This window comes from Pongo abelii, chromosome 12 (assembly GCF_028885655.2).
Source record: "Pongo abelii isolate AG06213 chromosome 12, NHGRI_mPonAbe1-v2.0_pri, whole genome shotgun sequence".
NCBI lineage: Eukaryota > Metazoa > Chordata > Mammalia > Primates > Hominidae > Pongo > Pongo abelii.
The window spans coordinates 107,319,877-107,347,130 of NC_071997.2; the positions used below are offsets into that span (position 1 = coordinate 107,319,877).

At 40.3% G+C, this 27,254-nt stretch overlaps 1 protein-coding gene across 32 annotated transcripts in view; it reads left to right on the forward strand.

Annotated features, from left to right (window-relative positions):
• The window catches only part of DTNB (dystrobrevin beta), a 298,344-nt gene that overhangs the window by 209,187 nt on the left and 61,903 nt on the right, over window positions 1-27,254 (forward strand). For 21 of the 32 annotated variants that reach the window (XR_010136317.1, XM_024242395.2, XM_054548268.1 and 18 more), the window contains 2 exons: window positions 8,682-8,771; window positions 12,562-12,649. Coding sequence is in view for 27 of the 32 variants with exons in the window: in XM_024242395.2 (XP_024098163.1) it covers window positions 8,682-8,771; window positions 12,562-12,649 (178 nt within the window). In the remaining 5 variants the exon portion in view is untranslated. Of the gene's footprint in view, window positions 1-8,681; window positions 8,772-12,561; window positions 12,650-21,944; window positions 26,960-27,254 lie in introns of those variants that run through there. The other 11 variants (XR_010136318.1, XR_008522471.1, XM_024242400.2 and 8 more) reach the window with 5 other exon arrangements.

The following is a 27,254-nucleotide window of genomic DNA, read 5'->3' on the forward strand; positions in this document are numbered from 1 at the left end:
TCTCCCATTTGTTGATTTAATCATTTATTTATATCAGTGTGGAGTCATGGATGTTTATTTTACGCTTTGGGTTATAACCCAATACTGTTTAATACATTATTTATTCTGTTGCTCAAATTGTTCCAACTCTGGCTAGTGGGAGCTCTTTCTGGTTGGGTTCTGTGTCCCTTTGACATGCTGCCTTTTGTTTTTTAAGCACTTACTTAGGTTGTGGCGTTACAACATGCTCCAGGCTCATCTTCTATTCTGTGCCCCAGCCCTAGAATTAGGCGTTTTTCTAGGGAGCCCTGGCTCCTTTATTAGAGAATGGTATTAGAAATCAGTGTGTATAGGCTGGGCACGATAGCTCATGCCTGTAATCCCAACACTTTGGGAGGCCAAGGCGGGCAGATCACCTGAGGTCAGGAGTTCGAGACCAGCCTGGCCAACATGGCGAAACCCCAACTCTACTAAAAATATTTAAAAATTAGCTGGGCATGGTGCACACCTGTAGTCCCAGCTACTCAGGAGGCTGAGGCACGAGAATCGTTTTAACCAAGGAGGCAGAGGTTGCAGTGAGCCAAGATCGCGCCACTGCCCTCTAGTCCAGCCTGCGCAACAGAGCCCAAGCTCTGTTGAGGAGGACAAAATAAAAGAAATCAGTATGCGTATGTGCACATGCCTGTAATTATTTCTCTATCCATCTGTATCTGCATTAAGGTATTTGTGAGTTATGCTGAAGTATCTGACTCTAATCCAGTACCGCAGGGTTTCCTCTAGCTGTCCCCACCTTCGTTGTCTGTAACTTCCCTCTCCAGGGGTGAGACACCTGGCTCCCATCATCTACCATCCATTGACTTATTCATCCCGTGCCAGCAGCATGTGTAGCAGTTTCAGAATTATTAGTTAGGACCCTTGATTTGTTTTTAAAATAGATTTATTGAGATATAACTCATACACTGTACAATTCATCCATTCAAGATGTACAATTCGGTGGTTTTTAGTGTATGCACTGAGTTGTGTAGCCACTACTGAAATCAGTTTTAGAACATTTTCATCACCCCAAAACTGACAAGAACACTCATTGCAGTGTGGAGAATCAACTGTTGAGTATATGAGCAGAAGAGAGCACAGTCAAGAGGCTGTTGGAGCAGTCTAAGCAAGAACTCCTAAGAGTCGCTCAGGAGAAGTCATGGTGGCAGTGGAGGTGATGAGAAAATAAGAGCCACCAGGACTTGCAGTGGACTGGATGTGTGTTCAAGGAAAAGAGAGAAATTAAAAAGACCCCTCTGGTTTTGGCCTGATGGCTGGGTATAGTGACGCCATTTATTTAAGCTGGTCAGTCTGGGGAAGAGCAGGTGAGGAGGTGGGGTGGAAAAAATCAAGAGTTCTATTTTGAGCATATTAGGTTTGAAATGCCCATTGGGCACCCAAGGGGAGGTGTTGAGTAGACCATCAAGTACATGATTCTGGAGCTTGAGGGAGAGGTCAGGGCTGGAAATGTAAAATCATGAGGGTTACCATAATCCCTTTCTTGTAAGATTGTTCTGAGTATAAACAAGAGAAGATATATAAGAGTATCTGATAGCTCACAGGTACCTTGTTGCTAATGACTATGACAACATATGTGCCAGATGCTTTTTGACATTATTTTGTCCAGTCTTCCCAACAGTCTACAAAATAAATATCTTATGAGGTAGATTTTATATTATTACTATTTTACAGGTGAGGAGACTAAGCATAGAGAAGTTATTGTCCAACTGGATTAAAAATCAAAGCCCATGCTCTCAATTGCTGTATTCCACTGCCTCCTGCTTGGTACATAATTGTTACCATTGGCTCCAGGCTGCTTCTCTACACCCAGCCTCAGGACAAGGTCAGGGGCTTGTCCTGCCTCTGACCTCATCCAGCTATTGCTCACCCTTGATCCCCACTTCCCCCATTTCAGTCCCATCCCCTTGCTCCCTGTCCCTACAGATGTGCCTCCTGACTACTGTCTGCTACCACTGGAAATTCTGCTGACATCACGAGATATTATCACCATCTCTTAGAGAGCAGTTCTCACACTGGAATGCAGCTAGCACACCTGCAAACTTGTTCTAAATGCAGAGTCCCAGGCTGCATTCCCAGATTGATTCAGCAGAAGCCTGGGAGTTCTAAAGGAAGTAGTCAGGGGAAACATATTTTTAGAAATGCTGCTTTAGACTCTACCAGTCCCATTCAAGACCCTCTGTCCTCAGCTCTGGTCATTATTAGCATTGGCTTAGAGCTAGGGGATGCCTTGGGAATGTGCCGATCAGGGAGCTTTACAGAGTGTTCATCTTATTGTCACTCCTCATTTTAGCTCTGTGGTCGTTGTACTGACCTTTGCTTTTGCTGATCTCCCTGACTGGATAAAATCGTATTGTGTCCTCTCAGAGGAGGACAGTGTCCCTGCTCATCAAAACACTTACTACATTTGCAAGTTTACATTTATTGGTGTGGTCATTTCTTTTCCTACTAGAGTGTTGTTAGCAGCAGCTGTGTCTGGATTTTGTTTACTGTGGTGTCTTCATCACTGGATACCTAGTAGGTGCTCCGTACATTGTTTCAGGTGCTCAATTTCCATCAGTAATGCTGTTAGAACTATTGGATATTTAGGCATCACCTCCTTTTATGGATTGAATTGACATTTGACAGTTTAGGAATTCTTGTTTTTATAGGAAGAAAATCTGAATTGTAAACTATTGACTCTGCTTTGGAAAAACAAATTTCTAAAATAAACCTTGTTTGTTAGTTGGGGGTTATATATATGTTGCATATTTATGTATATACGTATATTTATATTTTATCAAAAAGGAAAGAGTTTAAATTTTCTTAATCTGGTAAACTAGGTACAACTTTGAATGGGGGAAGAACATTACACCCCACACCCCAAACAAAATTATCAGAAAATTCATGGTCGTTTAACTTCCTTATCTAACTACTAAGAATGCTTTTCATTGTGTTCTAGATCTCTAATTATATGACAAACAATACTGGTTCTGAATAGAAGTCCTCCTATAGGCCAGGCCTGGTGGCTCACGCCTGTAATCCTAACACTTTGGGAGACCAAGGTGGGCAGATCACCTAAGGTCAGGAGTACAAGACCAGCCTGGCCAACATGGCAAAACCCCATCTCTACTAAAAATACAGAAATTAGCTGGGCATGGTGGCACACACCTGTAGTCCCAGCTACTCGGGAGGCTGAGTCAGGAGAATTGCTTGAGGCTGGGAGGCAGAAGTTGTAGTGAGCCTCTGCAGTGATCACACCACTGCAATGCAGCCTGGGTGACAGAGCGAGACTCTGTCTAAAAAAAAAAAAAACCTTTCTTGGCCTCAGTTCCCTTTCTAGGTACCCTCTATATTTCTCCTTCCCATTTCAGAAAAACTTCTTTAAAGGGTTATCTGTAGAAAGAAACTTCAATTTCTGTTCTGCCATTTCCTTTCAAACACACCCAGTCAGACTTTCACCTCCTGTTATTTTGCCAAAACTATTTATGTCAAGGACACTGGTGACTTCTAAACCACAGAATCCAGTGCTCAGTTTTCAGTACTTAACCTTACTTGATCTGTAGGTAGCGTTTGACATAGATGATCTCTCCTTCTACTTGAAACGCTTGTTGCATGTGGCCTCCGGATATCATGCTCTCCTAGTCTTTCTCATTTCTTCTTGGCCTCCTTTGCAAGTTTTTCCACACTCCTTTGAAATCCGTATGGTAGTGTGTGACAGGGACCACTTCTGTTTTCTGTCGTCACTCACTGGTAGTAGGCAGTTGTAGCCAGACTCATACTTTTTATAACACCGATAATGGCGACTTCTAAATGTATTTTTTTGGCCACAGCTTTTCCCTGAGCCCTTACCTCGTATATCTACCTCCTAATCAGTACCTTCACTTGGATATTTAATACATATCTCATAATTAGCATGTTCCAAACTGAGTTCTCTATCGTCCCCCACCAGACCTACTTCTCCCTTAGCCTTCCCCATCAGTTCATGACAATCCCATTTTCCCAGTTGCTCATTCAGAACCCTTGATCCCTCTCATTCCCTTACATCCATCTCCACTTCCTGACTATGAGATCAACTGTATACAAAAACACCACGGAAATTTGTTCAAGATTCTGTTATTTCTTATGACCTCTGTTAAATGCTGTTTTCCTAGCCCACTCTTGTCTCTCAACCTGGAAGATTGCAGTCGTTTTCTAATTGACTGCATCTTCCCCTGTTCTCTAGCAGTTTACTTTCTAGAGAGGAAATATCTTTTAATTTTTTTTAGAAATGAGGGTCTTGCTATGTTGCCCAAGCTGGTCTCTTAACTCTTGGGCTCAAGTGATCCTCCCAACTTGTCCTCCCAACATGCTGGGATTACAGGCATGAGCCACCACACCCGGCCTAATGATCTTATTAAAATATAAATAATATCAGGGCCGGGTGTGGTGATTCACACCTGTAATCCCAGCACTTTGAGAGGCCTAGGTGGGTGGATCACTTGAAGTCAGGAGTTCAAGACCATCCTGGCCACCATGGCAAAACCCTGTCTCTATTAAAAATACAAAAATTAGCTGGGCATGGTGGTGCATGCCTGTAATCCCAGTTACTCAGGAGGCTGAGGCAGGAGAATCACTTGAACCCAGGAAGCAGAGGTTTCGGTGAGCCGAGGTCACGCCACTGCACTCCAGCCTGGGCAACAGAGCGAGACTCCATCTCAAGAAATAAATAAAATAAAATCATATGTCACCTCTCAGTAGCTTCTCATATCAGAGTAAAAGCTAAAATACTTATAATGGCCTACAAGAGAGTTGAAAGGGATAATGTCTGAAATGAAAAATTCAATGGATGGACTTACACTGAACTTAAAGACACGGCAGTACAAATTACCCAGAGTGGAGCACAGAGAGGAAAATGACTGAAAATGAACTGAGCCTCTGGGACCTGTGGGTTAATGTCAGGCAGTCTAACAGAGGAGAGGGAGAAAAAATATTTAAGAAACATTTTTTCCCAACTTTTCAAAGAAATTTTTACAAATTCATTAAAAACTATAAACCTACAAATACTTATAAGCACAACAAACTGTACACCAGGATAAACAAAGAGAAAACTATACCAAGGCACATCAGAATCAAATTGCTGAAAATCAGTGATGAATAAAACATTTAAAAAGCAGCTAGAGAAAAAAAAAAAAAAGACATATTACATACCTGAACCCAGGAGTTCAAGAACAGCCTGGGCAACAAAGTGAGACCCTGTCTCTACAAAAGACTTAAAAATTAGAGCTGGGCATGGTGGCTCATGCCTGTAATCCCAGCACTTTGGGAGGCCGAGGCAGGCGGATCATGAGGTCGGAAAATCGAGACCATCCTGGCTAACACGGTGAAACCCCGTCTCTACTAAAAATACAAAAAAATTGGCCAGGCTTGGTGGCGGGCACCTGTAGTCCCAGCTACTCAGGAGGCTGAGGCAGAAGAATGGCGTGAACCCAGGAGGTGGAGCTTGCAGTGAACAGAGATTGCGCCACTGCACTCCAGCCTGGGCGACAGAGCAAGACTCCATCTCAAAAATAAATAAATAAATAAATAAAAATTAGCCGGGTGTGGGGGTGCACACCTGTAGCCGCAGCTACTCTGGAGACTGAAGCAGGAGGATTGCTTCAGCCTAGGAGGTTGAGGCTGCATTGATCCGTGATTGCACCATGGCACTCCAGCCTGGGTGACAGAGCAAGACCCTGCCTTAAAAAAAGACATGTCACATACAAGGAAACAAAGATAAGAACAACTGTTGATATTTCATTAACCCTTTTCCCATTTAGAAAAAAAGTACAGCTCACTGCCAGTGCTCCTTTAATTTTACATAAACACGCTCTTTAAGGCTGAAGCGAAGCTGACTAATTTTCAATGTGCAAATAAAATACACAAACTGTTTTTGGAGTTATTTCTAAACAGAACTAACATCAGAATCATCTGAGTCATCAGAATCATCTATTTTGGAAAAAATTGATTCATTAAATGAATCTTCAGCCAACTGTTTGAGAACGATGTTAATAATTAACATCAGCCGGGCATGGTGGCTCACACTTGTAATCCCAGCACTTTGGGAGGCAGAGGTGGGTGGATCACAAGGTCAAGAGATCGAGACCATCCTGGCCAACATGGTGAAACCTCATCTCTACTAAAAATACAAAAAATTAGCTGAGCATGGTGGCGTGCACCTGTAGTCCTAGCTACTTGGGAGGCTGAGGCAGGGGGATGGCTTAAACCCAGGAGGCAGAGGTTGCAGTGAGCTGACATCGCGCCACTGCACTCTAGCCTGGCAACAGAGTGAGACTCTGTCTCAAAAAATAATAATAATAATTAACATCATGCACAGGAATGCTATGCTTTCTAAGCTTTGGCATTTTCAGCAATCAAGAATTACTGTATTTTGTAAATGGAAATGCCACTACTAAGAATAGAATGCTATAAATAGAATGATGTCTTTTCTTTCCAAAGTCTGTATACTAGAGTGATGAGAGAATAATAATAAAAGCGAGATATTTCATGGGAAAGTTATCTCAGTGTAAATGCTGTATCTGCAAGTGCTGCCGGTGAGTATTCTTGGGACAAATGGGAAAAGGGTTAAAAGCAATGCAAGCCAGAAGAAAATGGAATGGTATCTTGAAAGCACTGAGAGGACTTATTTTTCTTCATTCTAAAATATACAGATTTTCTAGCTTTTTCCACTGAGAAGGCCTAGAATCGGTGAGCCTAGAACAGTGGGCACCCTAGCGTCCTAACTGCAGTCTCTAAATACTCTTTGCCAGTAAACGGAACGAGGGATCCTTAGAAGGATGGTTCATTCCAAATCTGGGACAGGATATATGACAAACAAAACTAGAGGGCCAGGCACAGTGGCTCACACCTGTATTCTCAGCACACTGGGAGGCCAAGGTGGGTGGATCACCTGAGGTCAGGAGTTCGAGACCAGCCTGGCCAACATGGTGAAACCCCGTCTCTACTAAAAATACAAAAATTAGCTGGGCGAGGTGGCGCACGCCTATAATCCCAGCTACATAGGAGGCTGAGGCAGGAGAATCACTTGAACTCGGGAGGCAGAGGTTTCAGTGAGCTGAGATTGCACCACTGCACTCCAGCCTGGGTGACAGAGTGATACTCCGTCTCAAAAAAAAAAAAGAAAAAAAAACTAGAGCATTTTATTGTGCTAGAAAGCAGGAAAGCTAATAAGGTCTAATGGTTATATCAAAAGAACACAAGAGCCTATAACAGGAGCTCCCACTGGCCAAAGGTAGGAGAGTTTGAGCTTCAGAAAGATGACTGGGGCCGGGCGCAGTGGCTCACACCTGTAATCCCAGCACTTTGAGAAGCTGAGGCAGGGAGATCACTTGAGGTCAGGAGGAGTTCAAGACCAACCTGGCCAACATGGCAAAAACCCATCTCTACTAAAAATACAAAAATTAGCTGGTGGTGCACTCCTGTAATCCCAGCTACTTGGGAGGCTGAGACAGGAGAATGGCTTGAACCCAGGAGGCAGAGGTTGCAGTAACCTGAGATCATGCCATTGCACTCTAGCCTGGGAGACAAAGGGAGACTCTGTCTCAAGGAAAAAAAAAACAAAAAAAAACCCAGAAATGTATCAGTCACATACAAACATAAAAGAAACCTACCAGCCAATTGCAAAGTGGGGGCTTTGTTTGGATCTTGACTTTAATTGTAAATGGACATTTTTTAAGATTTGAGGAAATTGGCAGATGGACTGGGATAACTAAAATATTTTTGTCTGTGTTTTTAGGTGTGATAATGGTGTTAGGTTGTGTGAAATGTTTTTACTGTCTGATAGATGTACAGGCTCAAGTATTCCCAGGTGAAATAATTGCCTGGGGTTTGCTTTTAGCCACTCGTCCCTGCACAAAATGTTGGAGGAATGAAAATTCGATTAGATAACATTGACAAAATGTTGACATTCATTCAAGTTTTGCTATGGGTACCTGAGGGGTAGTCATTAGGTTACTCTATTTTATGCAAGTTTTAATATTTCTGTAGTAAAAAGTTAGAAAACCATGTGCTTAAGGACCTTTCATATATCTATAAGAGAGAGCCTCACTCAGAATATATAGTGTTGCCTTATAATTAGGCACAGTTCTAATGAGTTTGGGACGGGTACCAGTTTTATGGGAGAAATAGACTGATGCTAAAGGCGGTATCCTTATAGAAATAAAAATGTTTAACTGGCAACATGAAGTAACACTGAAAATTCTTAGATGTACACAAAAGCTTATAAAAGCATAGCACTAGGGGGTCATGTAGTAATATTTAGTAGATTGGCTGTGCCTCAGTTGTCTTGCCAGAAGGCATCCTCTAAAAAGTGCATCATCACAGAGCACAGCACCCAAACAAAAGTGGTACATGCGGCTCCTCTGCCAACTCAACAAGTCCTTCCCAAGGGCTGTCATGTCAGTGGGCCAGCGCCACTCCTGAAGGACTGCTTTTGTTTAAAGGATTTGAGAGATGGATTCCTGAGGATCTAACACCATATTCCATTATGCATTGTGGGTTTTTTATTGTTTTCCTTATCATGACTTATTATTTTTTAAATTTTTCTTTGAAGTTTGCTCATTTTAATCCATGTTCATTTCTCCCTCTGTATGTGTTTGTGTCATGCTTGCTGTCTTTGCCTCCATTGTTCCTAGGTTACAGTATAGCCAGGATATACCCAGTCACTTGGCCGATGAGCATGCGCTGATAGCCTCCTATGTGGCCCGTCTGCAGCACTGTGCACGGTCAGTGGTGGTGCAGCAGCAGTGGGCAGCCAGGGGTGATCAGGGGGAGGGAGAGCTTTGCTACCTGGGGTTGTCAGCTGGAAAAAAAACTGCATGTCGGGTTTTCTTGAGCAGCTACCAGCTATGTTTGGCAGAGTTAAAATAGTTGCTAAGCATTAGCTTCTACAAGAGAGGGAGGCTTGCTAAGCCTGGGCGCTGACCTAAACATGGAGTCAGACATTCTCCTTTAAAGTGGGGTTCACTTCCTTCAGCTTACACTCAAAAAATATATAAACCTATGAGGGATCGCAGTACTCACAGAGGCATCTGATGCAACCTCTTCCTGTTCATTCTTACCTAAATAATGAAATCTTTCTATTGACATTCAAAGTTTAGAGTTGATCAATCCACAGATATCCCACTTTGTCTTATCTGGGGACTTTGATACTGTCACCCTGTTACATCTTTACCACCCTTTATCTGTTAGCAGGAATCTGTCATTGTTGATTATTTAAACCGGTGATTCCCAACAATGGTATTGGGTAACTGTCACCTGAGGGTCTTTTTCCAAATTATGTAGACCCTCTCATATTATAATACTTACATGTATTATAATAGCTCCACATTCCCCTTACCCTGAAAACTACTACGGTAGTGACTCACTGTTAATAAGAGAATGTGTCTGATTCTTCAGTGGTTTGGGATGGAAAAACATTTGATAACTGCTAACTATAGCAAAGTTAATCCTTTTTTAAAAAGATTTAATACCGAAGAAAATGGTATTACTTTCAGTTAGGTCCAAAGTCTCCTGCCCACTCCATCCCCACACCCACCACCATTCTTCAAGTAGGATGACAGGTAAAGTTTAAGCAATCTAAAGCCATCCTTCCCCTACATAACAGCAAAGAAGAATCACAATGCCAAACAACTTGGAAAACCATGCTTTGAGATTCTTGTTCTTAGAGAGAAAACCATAATTTATAAGCTATACACATAACAGAGGCTGAAGCTTTAAATTTTGATCTTAGTTTTGCTTATAGCATGCCATGGCTCCTTGGGAGGGTCATCTGACCTTGCTGCTACTTCCCCTAATAAAAGAAGAATAAATTAATAGTCAGTTGGGAAATATACATATGAAAAAGACTTTTAAATATTATACTTTATACCATTTTCCATAGTTTTCCTGATATGACTAAATAGCATCATTATTCTGGGGTATTTATATATCTCTAAAGCTTGGAGAAGTAGAGTTTTCTTTTTTTTTTTTTTTTTTTTTTTTTTTTTTTGAGACAGAGTCTCGCTGTGTCATCCAGGCTGGAGCGCAATGGTGCCATCTCAGCTCACTGCAAGCTCCGCCTCTCGGCTTCATGCCATTCTCCTGCCTCAACCTCCCTTGTAGCTGGGACCACAGGCGCTCGTCACCACACCCAGCTAATTTTTTTGTATATTTTTAGTAGAGACGGGGTCTCACTGTGTTAGCCAGGATGGTCCCGATCTCCTGACCTCGTGATCCGCCGGCCTCAGCCTCCTAAAGTGCTGGGATTACAGGCGTGAGCCACCACGCCCGGCTGAGAAGTAGGGTTTTCTCACCTTCTAAATATGTTTAATAGGCTTACCCTCTAGGAGGGAAGGAAGGGCCTGATAATTGTGTGCACTGCGTCACAGAGTGTCTCCTCATCCAACAGATGATTTCTTTGCACACTGTCCCAGCCTCTTGGTCTCTAGGAATAGAGTTGTTTCACCCTAGGCATGACAAATTCTTTATTATCAGTAAAGGCAGTTGTCCAGAGTGAGCAAAAGTTTCCATGGTAAAAATAGCAGCAGAATGTTTGACAAGAGACTGTTACCTAGTAATTTAGCCCAGTAAGATTTATGGTAGGTTTAGCTAAGGCCCTCAAGTCTCACCTTGGCTCCCTGAGCAAAAATTGGTGGCTGGTAGCCCTGGGAGAACGTGATGAGTGAGTGAGTGAGTACTACATGACTTCTTGATTAGTAATCTAAGAAGCTGAGCTTCATACTTCTTCCGAGAAGTCAGAACTTTTCTGGCTAACTAATTCTGAAAATGAAAGTCAATTCAAATAGAAGAATAAGGATCCTTTCTAATCATTGACCTTAAAACTTCTCATCAACACAAGCTTCTAGTTTCTGGCTAGAAAACATAGCCAATTAAAGCAGTCTGTCATCCACACTCATGTGTAAATGACAAATAGGATCAACCTTCCTAAGGAGATAGAATGTGATTGAGAAAAAGGAGCTCTTTTGCACAGAAGAACCTATTGTATCCCTTGCCAGAAAACAGAGGTCAGCCGCTTTAGGCCCCACTTCTTAGGCTACCAATCCCTCCATAATATGATCCACTTGTATCGTTAAGCATTCATTTTTATTGTTTTTTTTTATTTAAAAGATAGTTCTCTTATTTCAGACAAATACCTTTAAAGCACAAATATTATAGTTTATCTCTCACCTTGGGGCCTTGACCCTAAATATTAAAGCCGCCTCATAGTAGTCTGTTCTTATTACAAGATCATTTTTGAGAGGATGATTATCCTGAAGATGGATATTTGCATGCTTAAAATTATAAAGTGCTGACAAATGTCATAGGCGAAGACTCGAAGCACTTAAAAAAAAAAAATCCCAGAAGAAAGACTAAGTTAAGCTTAAAGACTTAGCCAAAGAGATAGAAAGATTAAAAAAAAAAAAAAACTGGAAAAAATATAGTTGATTCTACACATGAAAAGTTCAGACAGATCTTTATTGATTTAGCCACACCCTTCCCAGATTCCCCTCAGTAATTATAACAAACTTCGATGAGTATTGAAGTCATGTCTTTAAGTTTTTCTATATGACTTGTCATACTGCCAAATTCTGATCAAGGGTTTTTGGAAACCCAAGAACATACGGCCAAAGTGGAGGTAAGCCACAACAGCCACCTCTGGTCATTTAGTCAACATCATCACTGTCGTCTTAAAGCATCTGCCAGTCCTAAACAGAGAATTATATAGCCACAGCCCCTATTAATCTAGGACTGTCTTGATAAGGATAAATAGCATTTGTTATACTAAATTAAAGAAGTCATGTATTTCAGAATCGGAAGTTCCATATCAGCATCCCATATGCAGAGCCAGCCTATTACTCAAGAACCCTTCCCTCATCCAGATACCACGTTGTCTGATAGCCTGTCTGAATGGGTCCTTAGATTTTTAGAGTGTTGGTACTCTTGTTGAAGAGTAATGCATTAAACTAATTAACTCCAAGATGGGGCTATAGATGTAGAATGAGCATAGTAAAGGAAGAGAAAGGGGCATGAAAAAGGGAATATTTGATGTCATGGAATCTTTCCAGCTTTACAGTGTGTTTGGCCTGCCCTGGCAAAGCCAAACTTTTGCTTAGCCAGTGTTAAGTATATTTTTTTTCAGCCCTCTGTTTTTCATGATGCTTTAGTTTTCTCTTGGTCTTTTTGAATTTGAGATCAAGGTCTAAAAAGTCACCAGTTTTAAACATTTGGTTAGAAATCCCTGCCTCAGACTTTGTGGGTGCCCTGTGTTTTCTTAGCCCTTGCATTCAAAATGAAGTGCCCCTTTGATGGTGGGGGAGCAGCGGGGATGTGCTGCCAATGAGGAATGACAAATGTGGCCTCCTCATTTCTCTAAATCCCCTTTTTTTCAGAAGACCATTAGTATCTATGACCCAGGCCTCTAGTTCTTTTATTACCATTCTTTTATGAGCTTTTCTTCCATCTGTTCTTTCTAAGAATGGAACAAGAATAAGGGATATTTAATAGACACTTGTTGCATTTTTATTTCCTTGGCAGTGTTCTGGACAGTCCTAGCCGACTGGATGAGGAACACCGTCTTATAGCTCGCTATGCTGCCCGGCTGGCTGCAGAAGCAGGAAACGTGGTAAGTTAATGGAGGATCCCAGGAGAGTAGCAGAAATTAGCATTACTTTAATATACAAATGGAAAGGGAATAGTGGGCATGAAATTTAGGAGAACAGGTACCTCGGGGACAGAAGGAAGGGGGAGTGTCTTTAGGGAGGAGATTGAAAGGGCCCTTAATTTTATCTAAATGTTCTCTTTATTTAAAAAATGAATCAAGAAGATAAAATCAAAGAGCCAGAATTTTATTCTTTTAAGAGAGCAATAAAATTAATAAACCCAGCAATACTCATGAAGTAAACAGGAGAAAACACTAATTACTAATAACAGGAATGGAAAAAGAGACATCGCTATAGATCCCACAGACATTAGAAGAATGATAAGGGAATATTATGAACAACTTTTTCCCAGTAAGTTTGACAACCTAGATAAAATAGATAAATTCCTTGAAAGACGCAAATTAATAAAACTGACACAGGAACAAATAAAAATATCAAATATTCCTATGTCAGTTAAAGAAGTTGAATTCATAATTAACTTCCCACAAAGAAAACCCCAAGGTTGGCCTGGAACAGTGGCTCACGCCTGTAATCCCAGCACTTTAGGAGGTCGTGGTGGGTGGATCATGAGGTCAGGAGTTCAAGACCAGCCTGGCCAACATGGTGAAACCCCATCTCTACTAAAAATACAAAAATTAGCTGGGCGTGGTGGCAGGCTCCTGCAATCCCAGCTACTCAGGTGGCTGAGGCACGAGAATCACTTGAACCTGGGAGGTGGAGGTTACAGTGAGCCAAAATTGCGCCACTGTACTTGGATAGAGCAAGACTCAGTCTCAAAAAAAAAAAAAAAAGCCCCAAGCTCAGATGGTTTAACTGTGGAGTACTATCATATACTTAAAGAAGAAATAATGTCAATTTGATGCAAACTCTTTCAGAAAATAGAGCAAGAAGGAACACTCTACAAGTCATTTTATGAAGCCACTATAACCTGATACAAAACAATACAGGGGCATTACAGGCAAAGAAAATTGCTGGCCAAATTCTCTCATGAACTAGATGCAAAAATCCTTAACAAAATATTAGCAAATTGAATCTAGCGATATATAAAAAGAATGATACGCCATGATCAAGTGAGATTTATCTTAGAAATGCAAATATATTTAGTATATAAAAATCAATGTAATTCACCACATTAACAGTTAAAAAATAAAAATTATGAGATCATTCAATAGATGTAGAAAAAGCGTTTGACAAAATACAGCACTCATTTATGATAACACTTTTCCACATGCTAAGAGTAGAAGGAAACTTCCTCACCCTGTTAAAGAACACCTACAAAAACCTGCAGTTAAGATCACACCTACAGTTTAAATTTTGAAATATTTCCCTCTAATATTGGGAACAATTCAGAGATATCCACTTTTACCACCTCTATTCTAAATTATACTGGAGGACCTAATTAATGCAACATGACAAGAAAAAAGGGGTATACATATTGGAAAGACAAAGCGGTCTTTATTTGAAGATGACATGATTGTGCATATGAAGTCCTAAGCAATCTAAAACAACACTAGTAGAACAGATAAGTAAATTTTATAGTATTGCTACAAGATATAAAGTGTATATCCCAGCACCTTGGAAGGCTGAGGTGGGCAGATCACTTGGGCTCAGGAGTTTGAGACCACCCTCTGGCAGCATAGCGAAACCCTGTCTCTATAAAAAATACAAAAATTATCCAGGCGTGGTGGCACGCGCCTGTAGTCCCAGATGCTGGGAAGGCTGAGGTGGGAAGATCAGTTGAGCCCGGGGAGGTCAAGGCTGCAGTGAGCCATGATTGTTCCACTGCACTCCAGCCTGGGCAACAGAGCAAGACCCTGTCTCACAAAAAGAAAAATACTATTTACTGTAGCATTAAAAATACCAAATACTTATGCATAAATTTAATGGAAGATGTTCAAGTCTGAAAACTGTAAAACATTGCTAAAAGAAATTAAAGAAAACCTAAATAAATGAAGAGGTATGCCATATTGATGGATTAAAAGATTTAATATTGTTAGGATGGCAGATTTTCCTAAATTGATCTATAGATTTAATACCAATTCAAATCTCAACAGGCTTTTTTATAGAAATTAGCAAACTGTTTTTAAAATGTATTTGGAGAACCAAAGGACCTAGAATAACCATAACGGTCTTGAAAAAGAAAAACAAATTTGGCAGACTTAATCCTACTTGACATTAAGACTTACTATAAAGCTATAGTAATCAAGAAAGTAAGATATTGGCAAAAGGATGAACAAATAAATCAAAGGAACAGAATAGAGTATCCATAAAAGACACTCATGTGTAAGGTCAAATGACTTTCAACAAAGGTAAGAAGCAAATCAGTCAGAAAAGGAAACTTTTTCTATTTTTAACAAATGCTGTTGGAACAACTGGATATCTACATAGGGAAGAAAAGAATCTCAACCCCTACCTCATACCATACAAATAAATCAATTTGAAATGTATCATAAACTTAAACATAAAAGCTAAAACCATAAAGCTACTAAAAGTATAGGAGAATAATTCTTCATTCTCTTAGGAAGAATAAAAATTTATTAGAGTTTATAGGAATCACAAACCATTTTAAAAATTGATAAATTAGACCCTATCAAATGTAAAATCTTTTGCTCATTAGAAGATACTATTCAAGGCAGGCGGATCACAAGGTCAGGAGATCGAGACTATCCTGGCTAACACGGTGAAACCCTGTCTGTACTAAAAATACAAAAAATTAGCCGGGCGTGGCAGTGTGCGCCTGTAGTCCCAGCTACTCGGGAGGCTAAGACAGGAGGATGGCGTGAACCTGGGAGGTGGAGCTTGCAGTGAGCCGAGATCACGCCACTGTACTCCAGCCTGGGCGACAGAGCGAGACTTTGTCAGAAAAAAAAGAAAAAGAAACAGACAAACCACTATCTGAAAGAAAATATTTGCAAAATATGTCTGACAAAGGACAGAATATATAAAGAATTCCTGCACCTCAGCAATAAAAAGGCAACCCTTTTTTTAAAAATGAGCAAAAGACTTGAACAGATATTCCACAAAGAAAATATACCAATGGCCAATAAGCATATGAAAATGTGCTTGATATCATTAATCATCAGGAAAATGCCAATGATACCACTGTATACCCACCAGAATGGCTACAGTGAAAAAGTTGGATGATACCAAATGTTGGAGAGGATGTGGAGCAACCAGAAATCTCACCCTGTTGTTGGCGGGCCTATAAAATGATACAGCTACTTTGGAAAACTATTTGGCAGTTTCTCAAAGAAGCAAAATTTATACTATGACCCAGCAATTCTACTCTTAGATATTTATCCAAGAGAAATGAAAACATGTTCACAAAAAGCTTTGTACAAGAATGTTCGTAGCAGTTCAATTCATAATAGCTGGAATAGCCCACGTAGTTGTCAACAGAATAGATAAACAAAATGTGTTATATTCAAACAATGGAATTGTCTCAACACAAAAAGGAATAACATTGATACATGCAATGACATGGGTGAATATCAAAAATATTATGAGTAGTAAAAGAAGCCAGACACAAAAAAAGTACGTACTGTTTTTTTCTATGTGAAATTCTAGAATAGGCAAACTAACTTATCCTTTACCATAAGTTAATCATCAACTCCTAATCATAATCAGATAAGGGGTTGTTTCTAGAAATGGAAATATTGAAGAGAGACGAGGAAACTTTCTGACTTGATAGAAATATTCCACATTTCAATAGGGGTGTGGGTTGCAGGAGTGTACATTTGTCAAAACGGATTAAATGAAAAACTTTTTTTTTTTTTTTTGGAGACGGAATCTTGCTCTGTCACCCAGGCTGGAGTGCAGTGGCGCGATCTCAGCTCACTGCAAGCTTTGCCTCCTGGGTTCACGCCATTCTCCTGCCTCAGCCTCCTGAGTAGCTGGGACTACAGGCACCCGCCACCACGCCCGGCTAATTTTTTGTATTTTTAGTAGAGACGGGGTTTCACCGTGTTAGCCAGGATGGTCTCGATCTCCTGACCTCGTGATCTGCCAGCCTCGGCCTCCCAAAGTGCTGGGATTACAGGCATGAGCCACTGCGCCCATCAATGGAATACTTAAGATCTAAGTATTATATCTCAGTTAAAACAAAAAGGAACCAAGAATGTTGAATAAGGGTTTGATTGAAATAGGAAGTGGCTCCCCAGGGATTTGCAGTGTGTTTCCTGCAATTTTGAAATATTCATAATAAAATGTTTTCTCTTTTCCTTCTCCTTTTTCAATTCTTTACTTTCTTTGAGGAGTTATGTTCACATTAATATTCACCCACCCCCAACCAGCCACACACACTCATTTTATTCATTCAGCAAATACTTCTTTTGTTGCTGTACTGTGCCAGATTGGATACTATGGTGGACAAATGATTCCTGCCCTCATGGAACTAACAGTGTAGTGACAGAGACAAACATTAAACAAATAATCACACTACTAAACATAACTACAAATTATTATGTGCAGTGGAGGAAAAATGCAGGGAGCTGTGGAAGTGTAGAGCAGGTGCCTGATCTATTCTGGAGAGTAAGGGATGGCTTCTGTGAGAAGGTGTTACTTGAGTTGGGATCTGAAAATAAGTAGAAGAGAATTCAATTTCCTGGAAATTGAAAAGTAACTGAAAACCAAAGCAGGCCAAGAGCTACTGTTGCTGTCACTACTACTGCCACCCCTGCCCTGTGCTTGGATGTCAATTGTCAGGAACTCATGTGGGCAAAACGTCGGTTACGTGCAAAGTGAAGAGTTGGAAATGAGGTTCTCACATTAAAGTAGGCCCTTGAAGCATTATACCCTTGGTGAATATGTTGTATAAAAGATAACTAGGCCGGGCATGGTGGCTCGCTCCTGTAATCCCAGCACTTTGGGAGGCCGAGGCAGGTGGATCACCTGAGGTAAGGAGTTCAAGACCAGCCTGGCCAACATGGTGAAACCCCGTCTCTACTAAAAATACAAAAAAAAATTAGCCAGGTGTGGTGGCACACGCCTGTAATCCCAGCTTCTTGGGAAACTGAGGCAGGAGAATCAAACCCAGGAGGCGGAGGTTGCAGTGAGCTGAGATCGCACCACTGTACTCCAGCCTGGGTAACAGAGCAAGACTCTGCCTCAAAAAAAAAAAAAAAAAAGATAACTAGCTGCCAGCACACAGAAAAAGAAAGCTTATAGGTCTCCTGTTGCAGTGGAAGAAGTCGTCTCCCCTGGAAATTCAAAACCTTAGGCCTGTCTATACTTACGTTGGGTACATTACATTACATTATTATAGTTTGAGAATCACCAAGGTGAAATTTTAACATTAAAACTAACCCCAAGGCACCTGGTAGAAGCAAAGTATAAATTTCTGCTTACATTCTCAATTGAGACCTAACAGTGCTCCCACTGAAAGAGTCCAACTAAACTTGAACCCCTGTGCTGACTTTGCAAAATGAGACCCTCAATGGCTTTAGATATTAGAGTTATTGGCTATAAAATAGCTATGTTTAAGATTTCTAAAGACCTAAAAGAAGGAATTAAAAACCTGACAAAATACTGTCTTAAAAGAACAAAGTTGAAAACAAATCACATAGAAATTACAGATTTTTAAAACAAAAGTTATTGAAATTTAAAACTTGGTGGATGGGTTAAATGTCAGATTAGACACATGAATAGAGAATTAGTGAACTAGAAAATATATTTAAGAAAATTTTCCAAAACACAACACAGAAAGATGAAAAATCTGAAACAAGGTCTTCAGACATGGGAGATAGAGAACCAACAGTCATGTAACTGGAATTCCAAAGAAGAAAATAGAATTAGGGTTAAAAAATGTTTGAAGAATTAATGGCTAAGTTTCCAAAATGTATTCAAGACATTCATTCTCAGATGAATATATCGCAATGAGTCCCCAGATAGATAAATAAAAATAATTCTACAACTAGACATATCATAGTGAAACTACAGAATACAAAGATAGAATCCTCAGAAAGCAACCACATGAAATGTTACTTTATCTACAAAGGATTCGCTACTAGATTTCTCCCCAGAAACAATACAACAATTTCTTTATAAAGGAAAAAAAAAATCCCTTTAAAAACAAAGCCAGATACAGTGGCTCACACCTGTAATCCCAACACTTTGGGAGGCCAAGGTGGGTGGATTGCTTGAGCCCAGGAGTTCAAGACCAGTCTCAGCAACATAGTGAGACCTCATCTCTACTAAAAGATGAAAAGTTAAAAAAAAACAAAAATAGCCAGGTGTGGTGGCATGTGCCTGTAGTCACAGCTACTTGGGAGGCTGACGTGGGAGAACTGCTTGAGCCCAGAAGTTCAAGTTTGCAGTGAACTGTTATCATGCCACTACACTCCAGGATGGGCAACACAGCAAGACCCTGTCTCAAAAATTAAATAAAACAGCTGATTACATCCAGTGTTACCAATGTTTGTGAAAAAACCTTAAGAATTTTCCTTATTAAAAAAAGACGGTTGAATAATATACCAAAAGGAACTAGATGAACTGTCAAAAGGAGAAATAAAGACCCTTTCTCACAAGGACAGAGAACGGTCACAGTAAGATTCATCCTAAAAGAGTAATACTAATAGCTAGTATTTATCGAATATTTCCTTTGTGCCAGTCGTTATTCTAAGTGCTTTGCATGTATTAGCTAGTTTATTATTCAAAACATTCTTGTTGAGGAAACTAAGCTTCAGAGAGATTAAAAAAAAAAAACTACCCAGGGTCACATGGTGTGCTAAGTGGCCAAGCTGGGACAGGGATACTGTCCTGTCTCCTAACTACTGAGATTTAACTACCGGAGGTTATAATTTGGGAGATAAGGAATTAAACCTAGATTCGAAGAGTGAGATGGAAGGAGGAATGAGCTGAAGCCAAAACAACAGAGTGTCCAAGCATTAAGCAGGTAAAGAGAATGAAGTGTATGCCCAGCGGGGTATTTCAGCATATGTAAAGGCCCTGAGGCTGGAGGTCGCATGACCTGAAAGTTGACATTGTGGCTAGAATGCAGAGAACAATGCTGGAATGAAGTCAGACAGGCCAGCTCATGCAGGACCATATTAAACAAACCAGTACATCCATTTTGGAAATGTGTACCAATTTATCTTTACTTCTTCATAGGGAAATAGAGTTACGAAACCTGCAAATGGGAATTCTTGCTTTGTTTCTCCCCCAAAAAGTAACTTATCCCTTTGGGTTTGTTTAGATTTCAAAATCCTTTCCTTGAAAATCTAATGTCAGCTCACGTATCTCACTCTAACATTACAACTCCAAGGGTTAGTTAATGAAATGGAACAGAATAGAAGAAAAAGCCTGAGAAAGAAACAGAAAAGTGCTATTTGATTAGTTAAACCTCAGACATGCCCTCAGTCAGTTACAACTGCTCTAGGTATTTTAGAAATTAAAATGTATAAATAAACTTGTTGAGATGGGCCGTGCTATGGTTGGATTTTAAAAATTAAGTATATTTTATGCTGTTATATAGTCTTACTGAGTTTACATAGTACTTTTAAAATGTTGTCAATAAAAGCTCCAAAGCCATTTGACCTTGAAAAGATTTCAGTACTCCCTTACTGCAAACAAGATAAGTCTCTTTACATCTGATAGTTTCTGATGCCAATTCTTTAATTCTTCTGGAAATGATCGTTGTTAGAATGAATACTGATATGTTTGGGCCCTTTGATCTTGGGTTTATTTTGCAGAGTGTAGTTATCTTATAACTCTTGAGCCACTTAGGAAGGATTCTTCTTGACTAGAGTTCTGTTACACAGAAACTCCTAATCCTCTAATCTCACACTGATAGTGCTTTGCATAAAGTGGGTGTAGTGCTCGAAAGAATTTATTTATAACCTGCCAGATAGGCTTTGTATTGATTTTTTTCAAAGACCTTCTTCCACATTGTTAAATAATTTGAGCAGCCAGCAGTGCGCCCTGTAGCGTGCTTCAGCGTCCATGCCTACCTTCTCCCTGGATGGGGAGCGGGGCTGCAGAAACCTCTGTGGGCTGACCTTCGAAGAAAGACATTTCACATTGCTTATATGAGCCAGGAGAGAGAATTTGTTTTCCTGAAGTGCCTACATTTCTTTTTTTCTTTCTTTCTTTTTTTTTTTTCTTTTTTTGAGATGGATTCTCACTCTGTCACCCAGGCTGGAGTGCAGTGGCGCAATCTTGGCTCACTGCAACCTCCGCCTCCCAGGTTCAAGAAATTCTCCTGCCTCAGCCTCCCGAGTAGCTGGGATTTTACAGGCGCCTGCCACCACACCCGGCTAATTTTTTATATTTTTTTAATAGAGACAAGGTTTCACCATGTTGGCCAGGCTGGTCTTGAACTCCTGACCTCAGGTGATCCACCTGCCTCAGCCTCCCAAAGTGCTGGGATTACAGGCATGAGCCACCGCGCCCGGTCCTAAATTCCTTTTTTAAAAACACAACTATAATGTGTGGTAAATTGTAGTCGTAATAGCAAATTCTTAAAGTGTCATCACAAACGTCACCAAGATGTAATCAGATGTTTTGTTTACCTTTAAGGGTTTTTTTTTCCCTTATAAAAAAATTTAAAACTCATTATGGAAAACTTGGAAGAAAGGTGAAAGAAAGGGGAAACCATCACCCATTGTCATGCTACCTCACACTTAAACATTTCTGAGCAGCTTTCTTTCAGATCCCAGGCTGCACAGCCCCCGTCACCTTGTCAGCTGCTCCAGGCATGCAGCATTCAGAAATACCCTCATGATCCATTATAATTAAAGATCGACAGTCTCCTATGATGTTTCGCACACATTTAATGGCTCCAAACCTCCCTACATGTTGTAATCATGTATGAAGTATTTTAAAAATATATATAGATCCTTGGCTTTGCCTCAGACCTTCTGAATCAGAATCTCTGGATTTAGGGCCCATCCATTTTTATTGGAAAAAAGAAAACTCCCAGCCTTTTGATTTACGGTGAGCTTAGGAATCACTGCCTTCAACAGCAGATTGGATTTTTGAGAGAGGGTGACAATCCACAACCCTCTGAGTAGTCTAGGGCAGCTTAGGTGATGGGCAGGCTGCCCCTGGAATATAAAGAAAGCCTAGCTGATACCAGGTGCGTCTCTTTGGAACTCATCTTGCCACATTCATACAGATAGGAGTCTCCAGGCTCTTTTTAGGAGGCTCCAGAAATGCATGCTACTGGATTACCGTTTGCTGACTGTGTCAGCATTCCTTGGTTTTATAACATTTGCCCAGTTTGACTCAAAGGGGTCTTATTTATTATCCTGTATTTTTCAGATGTGTCTCATCTCATTAAGATGATGGAGCTCTGTGAGTCCACCTGAACCTGAGAGAATGCTCCTGTGACAGGAAGTTAGAGGCACCTTGTCCTTCCAAGGACTAAAGGGACCTCAACACCTTGTTCGCATGTAATAGTAAATGGATCCCACTCTGGAGCCTTCATTCTTAAATACAGAGCTTTAACTTTTATAATATGGTTCTCTGATCCCTAACTTTTTTGCCTTTCATTGCTCTGGCCTTAACGCCTCCATCCACTCAACCTAACAGTTGCATTCATTGTTAGGTCTTTGATTATTGTTTAATTTTTAGATGATCTCTCACCTTTTGTCTCCTAAACTCATTCAGCTTATATGTCTGTGGCATTTGAGAAGTCTTTTTCCTCCAGATGTTACCCTGCCTGACTGCTTTGACCTAATAACAGAATGAGAAATAACAGCTACTATTTTGAGAGCCGTCTGTATTTATAACCTTGTGCCGGATATTGTAGAACTATTACCTCTGGTTCTAACAGCAACTCTGAAGGATAGTTGATTCCCAATGTGACTTTACAAAAAAGGAAACCGAGGCAGAGCAAGGTTAAATCGTCTTGCCCAAGGTTCCTCAGCTAGACTTGAGATTCAAACACAGGGTTATGTGACTTTAGTTGTGAATGTGGTACCCTTTAAATACCCTTCTGGGATCACTTTCCATACTTCCAGTCAGATATACACTACCAATGTTTTTGACTTACATAACCAATGTTTTTGGTATTTGGTGCTAAGTAAATTGGCTTTTTTCTTAAAACAACAAAAATGTGCAGGAGATGTTCTACAATGACCCAGTTCTGTCTGTTTTGACAAGAACTCTGATTCTTAGAGCAGCGCATCGACCTTGGATGCACATTGAAATCACCTGAGAAGTTTTTGAAACTACTGCTGCCTAAGCCCAATTCCAGAAATCGATTTAATTGGTCTTGGATGATACAACCTGAGCACTGGGGGTTTAAAAATCCCTCTAGGTGATTGGATTTTTAAATCCAATGGCCAAGTTTGATAACCACTGACCAAGAGAAACGTTTCTGGACTAGGGATAAGCCAGAGTCACCTGCCATGTTAGATGTGACCCTTAGTTGAAAACCATTAGTTTTAGATAGAGTGCACAAGGCAATAATTTTAGTTTCTCTGTTAATCTATCAGATTCCTCCCTGTAATCTGCCTCTTGGCAAAGGACCAGTACTTTACTCTTTCAGGCCATGTTCTGCACTTTATTAGGCCCTCATTAGCTCACCTTGAACTAGAAAAGACTAGATGTTGTTGAGACTTTAGGCGAGCTTGCCAAATATGAGCCAAATCTCTGGGCTTATTAAAAGTTCAAAAATCTGAACCCTGAAGTTTTCTTGATTTTTGAAACCTGTTTGGTCTGGAATAAGTTAAGAGGAAAAACAAAATCTGTTTAGGGAAAAGTTGAAAAGGTGCATATCATCATCTTCCTAGCCAGAATGCAGATTAAATACCATCTCTATCCTAACTTTCCAGGAAACCTTATTTTCATTTCACAACTTAGGAATGCCTATGATGCCTGAGTGTCTTTGAAAAAAATATTTCTGGTTCTTCCTTAGGATTCAGGTTTCCCTGATTGAAAACAACCCTGGCTTTGAATTTGATACAGGTTTGGAACTTTTCAGTTTGTAAGTTTTTGTTAAGACCCTGTTAAGTGTTTTGTTTATTACTTCAGAGGTGATCAAGAAACTTCTTGAAAGAGCAAATTCTACTTAATGACATGAGACCTCCATGAAGGAATTTATTAGATACACCCTGATTCTCCACTGCCCTAACACACGATACTGGGTTGCTAATGCCCACATTCAGCACCAGGGGAAATTCATGCATCACATGACATCGCCTCATTAAAGCTGTCAGCATAACTTTACCAAACAAGTTATATAACAACCAAGAAGCCACTGGTACAGGGTAATATTCAGAATGTGACATGTAAAAATTGCAATAAGTAAAATATATTTTTTATGTTGTTGAACAAAAGAAAATTGAAAGAATTAAAGCAATCCAAGGGCCTAGAAGCAAGTGAATTCTCTCTGATACCTGTGAGTAAGGCTACTTTAGGACAGCCCATGAATCCATTCCTCGGGTTGTTCTGAGCTCCTTGGGAAATGGCCCCAACTGGGTTTTTGGAGTGAACCTGGTTCAATACAGATTGCCTCAGGATGTTCACTGAAAGTTTAGGCTTGCCCTGGACTCCCAGAAAACGTTCAAAGAATCGGGTTGTTACACAGGTGGTTTCATTGTAAGGATGAAAGGAATAGGTTTGGGGAGGTAAATCACTGAGTTGAAGCTTCAGAAATGTCCTTCCACGTGAACCAGGAACCACTCAGGATCCAGGAATCAGTTTATTTGCCTTGAGGTCTTCTGGGTTGAAGCAAAGAGAGGGCAAAGGTAGGCCTGTAGGTGCATGACTTGGTACCCAGTAGGAGTCCTGTTACCTGTACCACAGGTTGGTCAGCAATCAAAAGCTGGCTTAAAATATTTCTGCAGATATCTGCTGACGTCTGTAGGGGTGGTTGTTTTCAAGAATTTGCATTAAAATACTTGAGAGAGAAATAAAATATGGGATAGATGAAGCAAATGTGTCAAAAATCTTTGTAACTGTTTAACCTAGTTTGAGTATATGGAAATACATTATTTTCTCTCCTTTTGCCTATGTTAAAAATACTGTTACTACATTTTTAAATAAGTTAAAATAGGGAACCATAAAAATGATACCTATATACTTTAACATTTCTCTGCATGTCCTCATGTATATTTGGATGTAGGACCAAGCCCATTCATTGAGTGTAGGTCCTCTGGAGCTCCAGGTTGTCTCCTTTGCACAAAATGTTCTCACATGTTGCAAGTTCAGCTTCCTTTTTCAGTCCTTTACAATGAAATGAGAACTTAATAATAATGCAAGAGTATGAAATTTCTCTTTATAATTTTTCCAAATCTTTACAGCTGTCTTACCTTCAGCTAAGTCAGTGCCATTTTATTCTAGAAGCTCATCTCTATGGAGTCTCCAACTCATTCAACTTGGTTTTCCTAGAAATAGAAACCCTCTTTTCATCCTCATATCTCACTGGTTTATTTGTTATTTAATTAGATGACATAATTGCAAGTGCATTTGTTCCAGTGAGGAACAGATGAGTCTTGTTAAGCACGCAAGCTGTGTTTTCCACAGGAAGTCGAGACCCTTCCAGTATACCTGCTATGCTCACTAAGTAGAGATCAGTTAAGAGGCCTTCAGCTTTAGTTTTTTTTCTGGGCATCTTTTGCTCTAGATGTTACAACCCCCGAGTTGCTCACTGGACCTGGGAACTTCCTTGAGTTTTAGTGGTGTGAACATAATGCTTTGACTACCAAGATTCTAGAATTTTATTAAACCCCAGAACCATGTGTCCTTATGAGTAAGCTTTGCAGTGTTTATCTTCAGTTACTTAAGAGTTCTGCCTTTGCTATTTGCTGGATTTACACATAAGAGGTGTATAATAAGTTTATTAGATACAATTTTATTTTGAGTTATTATTATCAGCATTTGTAGAACATTGTGCTGCCTCCTACATTATATCATTAAATCCTCTCCACATCACTTTCACTAAATATTCCCATTTTATAGACAAGAAAATAAAATAACTCAATGTTGCACAGCCAGAAAGTAGCAAAGCTAGGATTACTAATTCGTCTCCCTACTTTCATTCCTCTCCTACTACACTAAATTCTGCACCGAGTAGCCAAAGCAGTGTTTATTTTTTAAACTTTATTTTAAAAGTTTTAGATTTACAGAAAAATTTCAAAGATAATGCAGAGAGTTCCCTATAATCTACACCCAGTTTCCCCTATTATTATTATTTTGAGACGGTCTCGTTCTATCACCCAGGCTGGAGTGCAGTGGTATGATCTCAGCTCACTGCAGCCTCAACCTCCCAGGCTTAGGCAATCCTCCCACCTCAGCCCCCTAGTAGCTGGGACTACAGGCACGTATCACCAAGCCTGGTTAATTTTTTTTGTATTTTTTATAGAGTAGGGGTTTTGCTGTGTTGCCCAGGCTGGTCTCGAACTCCTGGCCTCAAATGACCTCCCACCTCTGTCTCCCAGAGTGCTGGGATTACAGGAGTGAGCAACCCAGCCAAGTTTCCCCTGTTATTAACATCTTAAATTAGTATGGTACATTCATTGCAATTAATAAAGCAATATTGATACATTATTAACTAAAGTCCATGCTTTATTCATATTTTCTAAGTTTTTACCTAATGTCCTTCTTCTGTTCCATCCAGGATACATTACATTTAGTTGTCATGTCATCTTAGGCTCCTCTTAGCTGTGACAGTTTCTCTGCCTTTCTTGTTTTTGATGACCGTGACAATTTTTAGGAGTACTAATCAGATGTAGACTGTCTAATAACTGTAATTTGTCCGATGTTTATCTGTTGATTAGAACTGGGGTTATGGATTTGGGGAAGGAAAAGTTAAAGTGCCATTTTCATTATGGCGTATCAAGAGGTACCTACTATCAACATAAGTCGTCACTGTTGATGCTGACCTTGATCACCTGGCCGTGGCAGTGTTCGTCAGGTTTCTCCAACATAAAGTTATTCCTTTTCCTTTCCACACAGACTCTTCGGAAGGAAGTCACTATGCACAGGCTTCTCTTAAGGAATGGGGAGTTAGGCTTCACCTCCTTGAGGGCAGAGTATGTCCATACCTTATTTGGAATTCTTCTGTATGGGAAATTTGTCTGTTCTTCCCCATGTATTAAATTACTCAGCCACGTAAATGTAGAACAGTGTTTTTAACACATATAATCAAATTTCATATTCCCCTGCCCAGAATCCTACAGTGGCTTCACACCACATTCAGAATGAAATGGAAACTCCTCTCCATGGCTCAGAGGCCCTGTATGGTCTAGACCAAGCTTGTCCAACCCGTGGCCTGTGGGCTGCATGCAGCCCAGGATGGCTTTGAATGTGGCCCAACAAAAATTCGTACATTTTCTTAAAACATTATGAGATTTTTTTGTGATTTATGTATTTATTTATTTATTTATTTTTAGCTCATCAGCTATCATTAGTTTTTTTGCGTGTGGCCCAAGTCACAGTTCTTCCAGTGTGGCCCAGGGAAGCCAAAAGATTGGATACCCCTGGTCTAGACCCTTCATCTCCCAGTGCCTCGCTCTTACCACAGCTTCCTTCCCTCCGTCAGCACTGATCTGAACACCCCAAGCCCAAGCAGCTGCAGGGCCTTGCATTTACCCTTCTTTCTGCCCAGCAGGCCTTCCCTCAGAC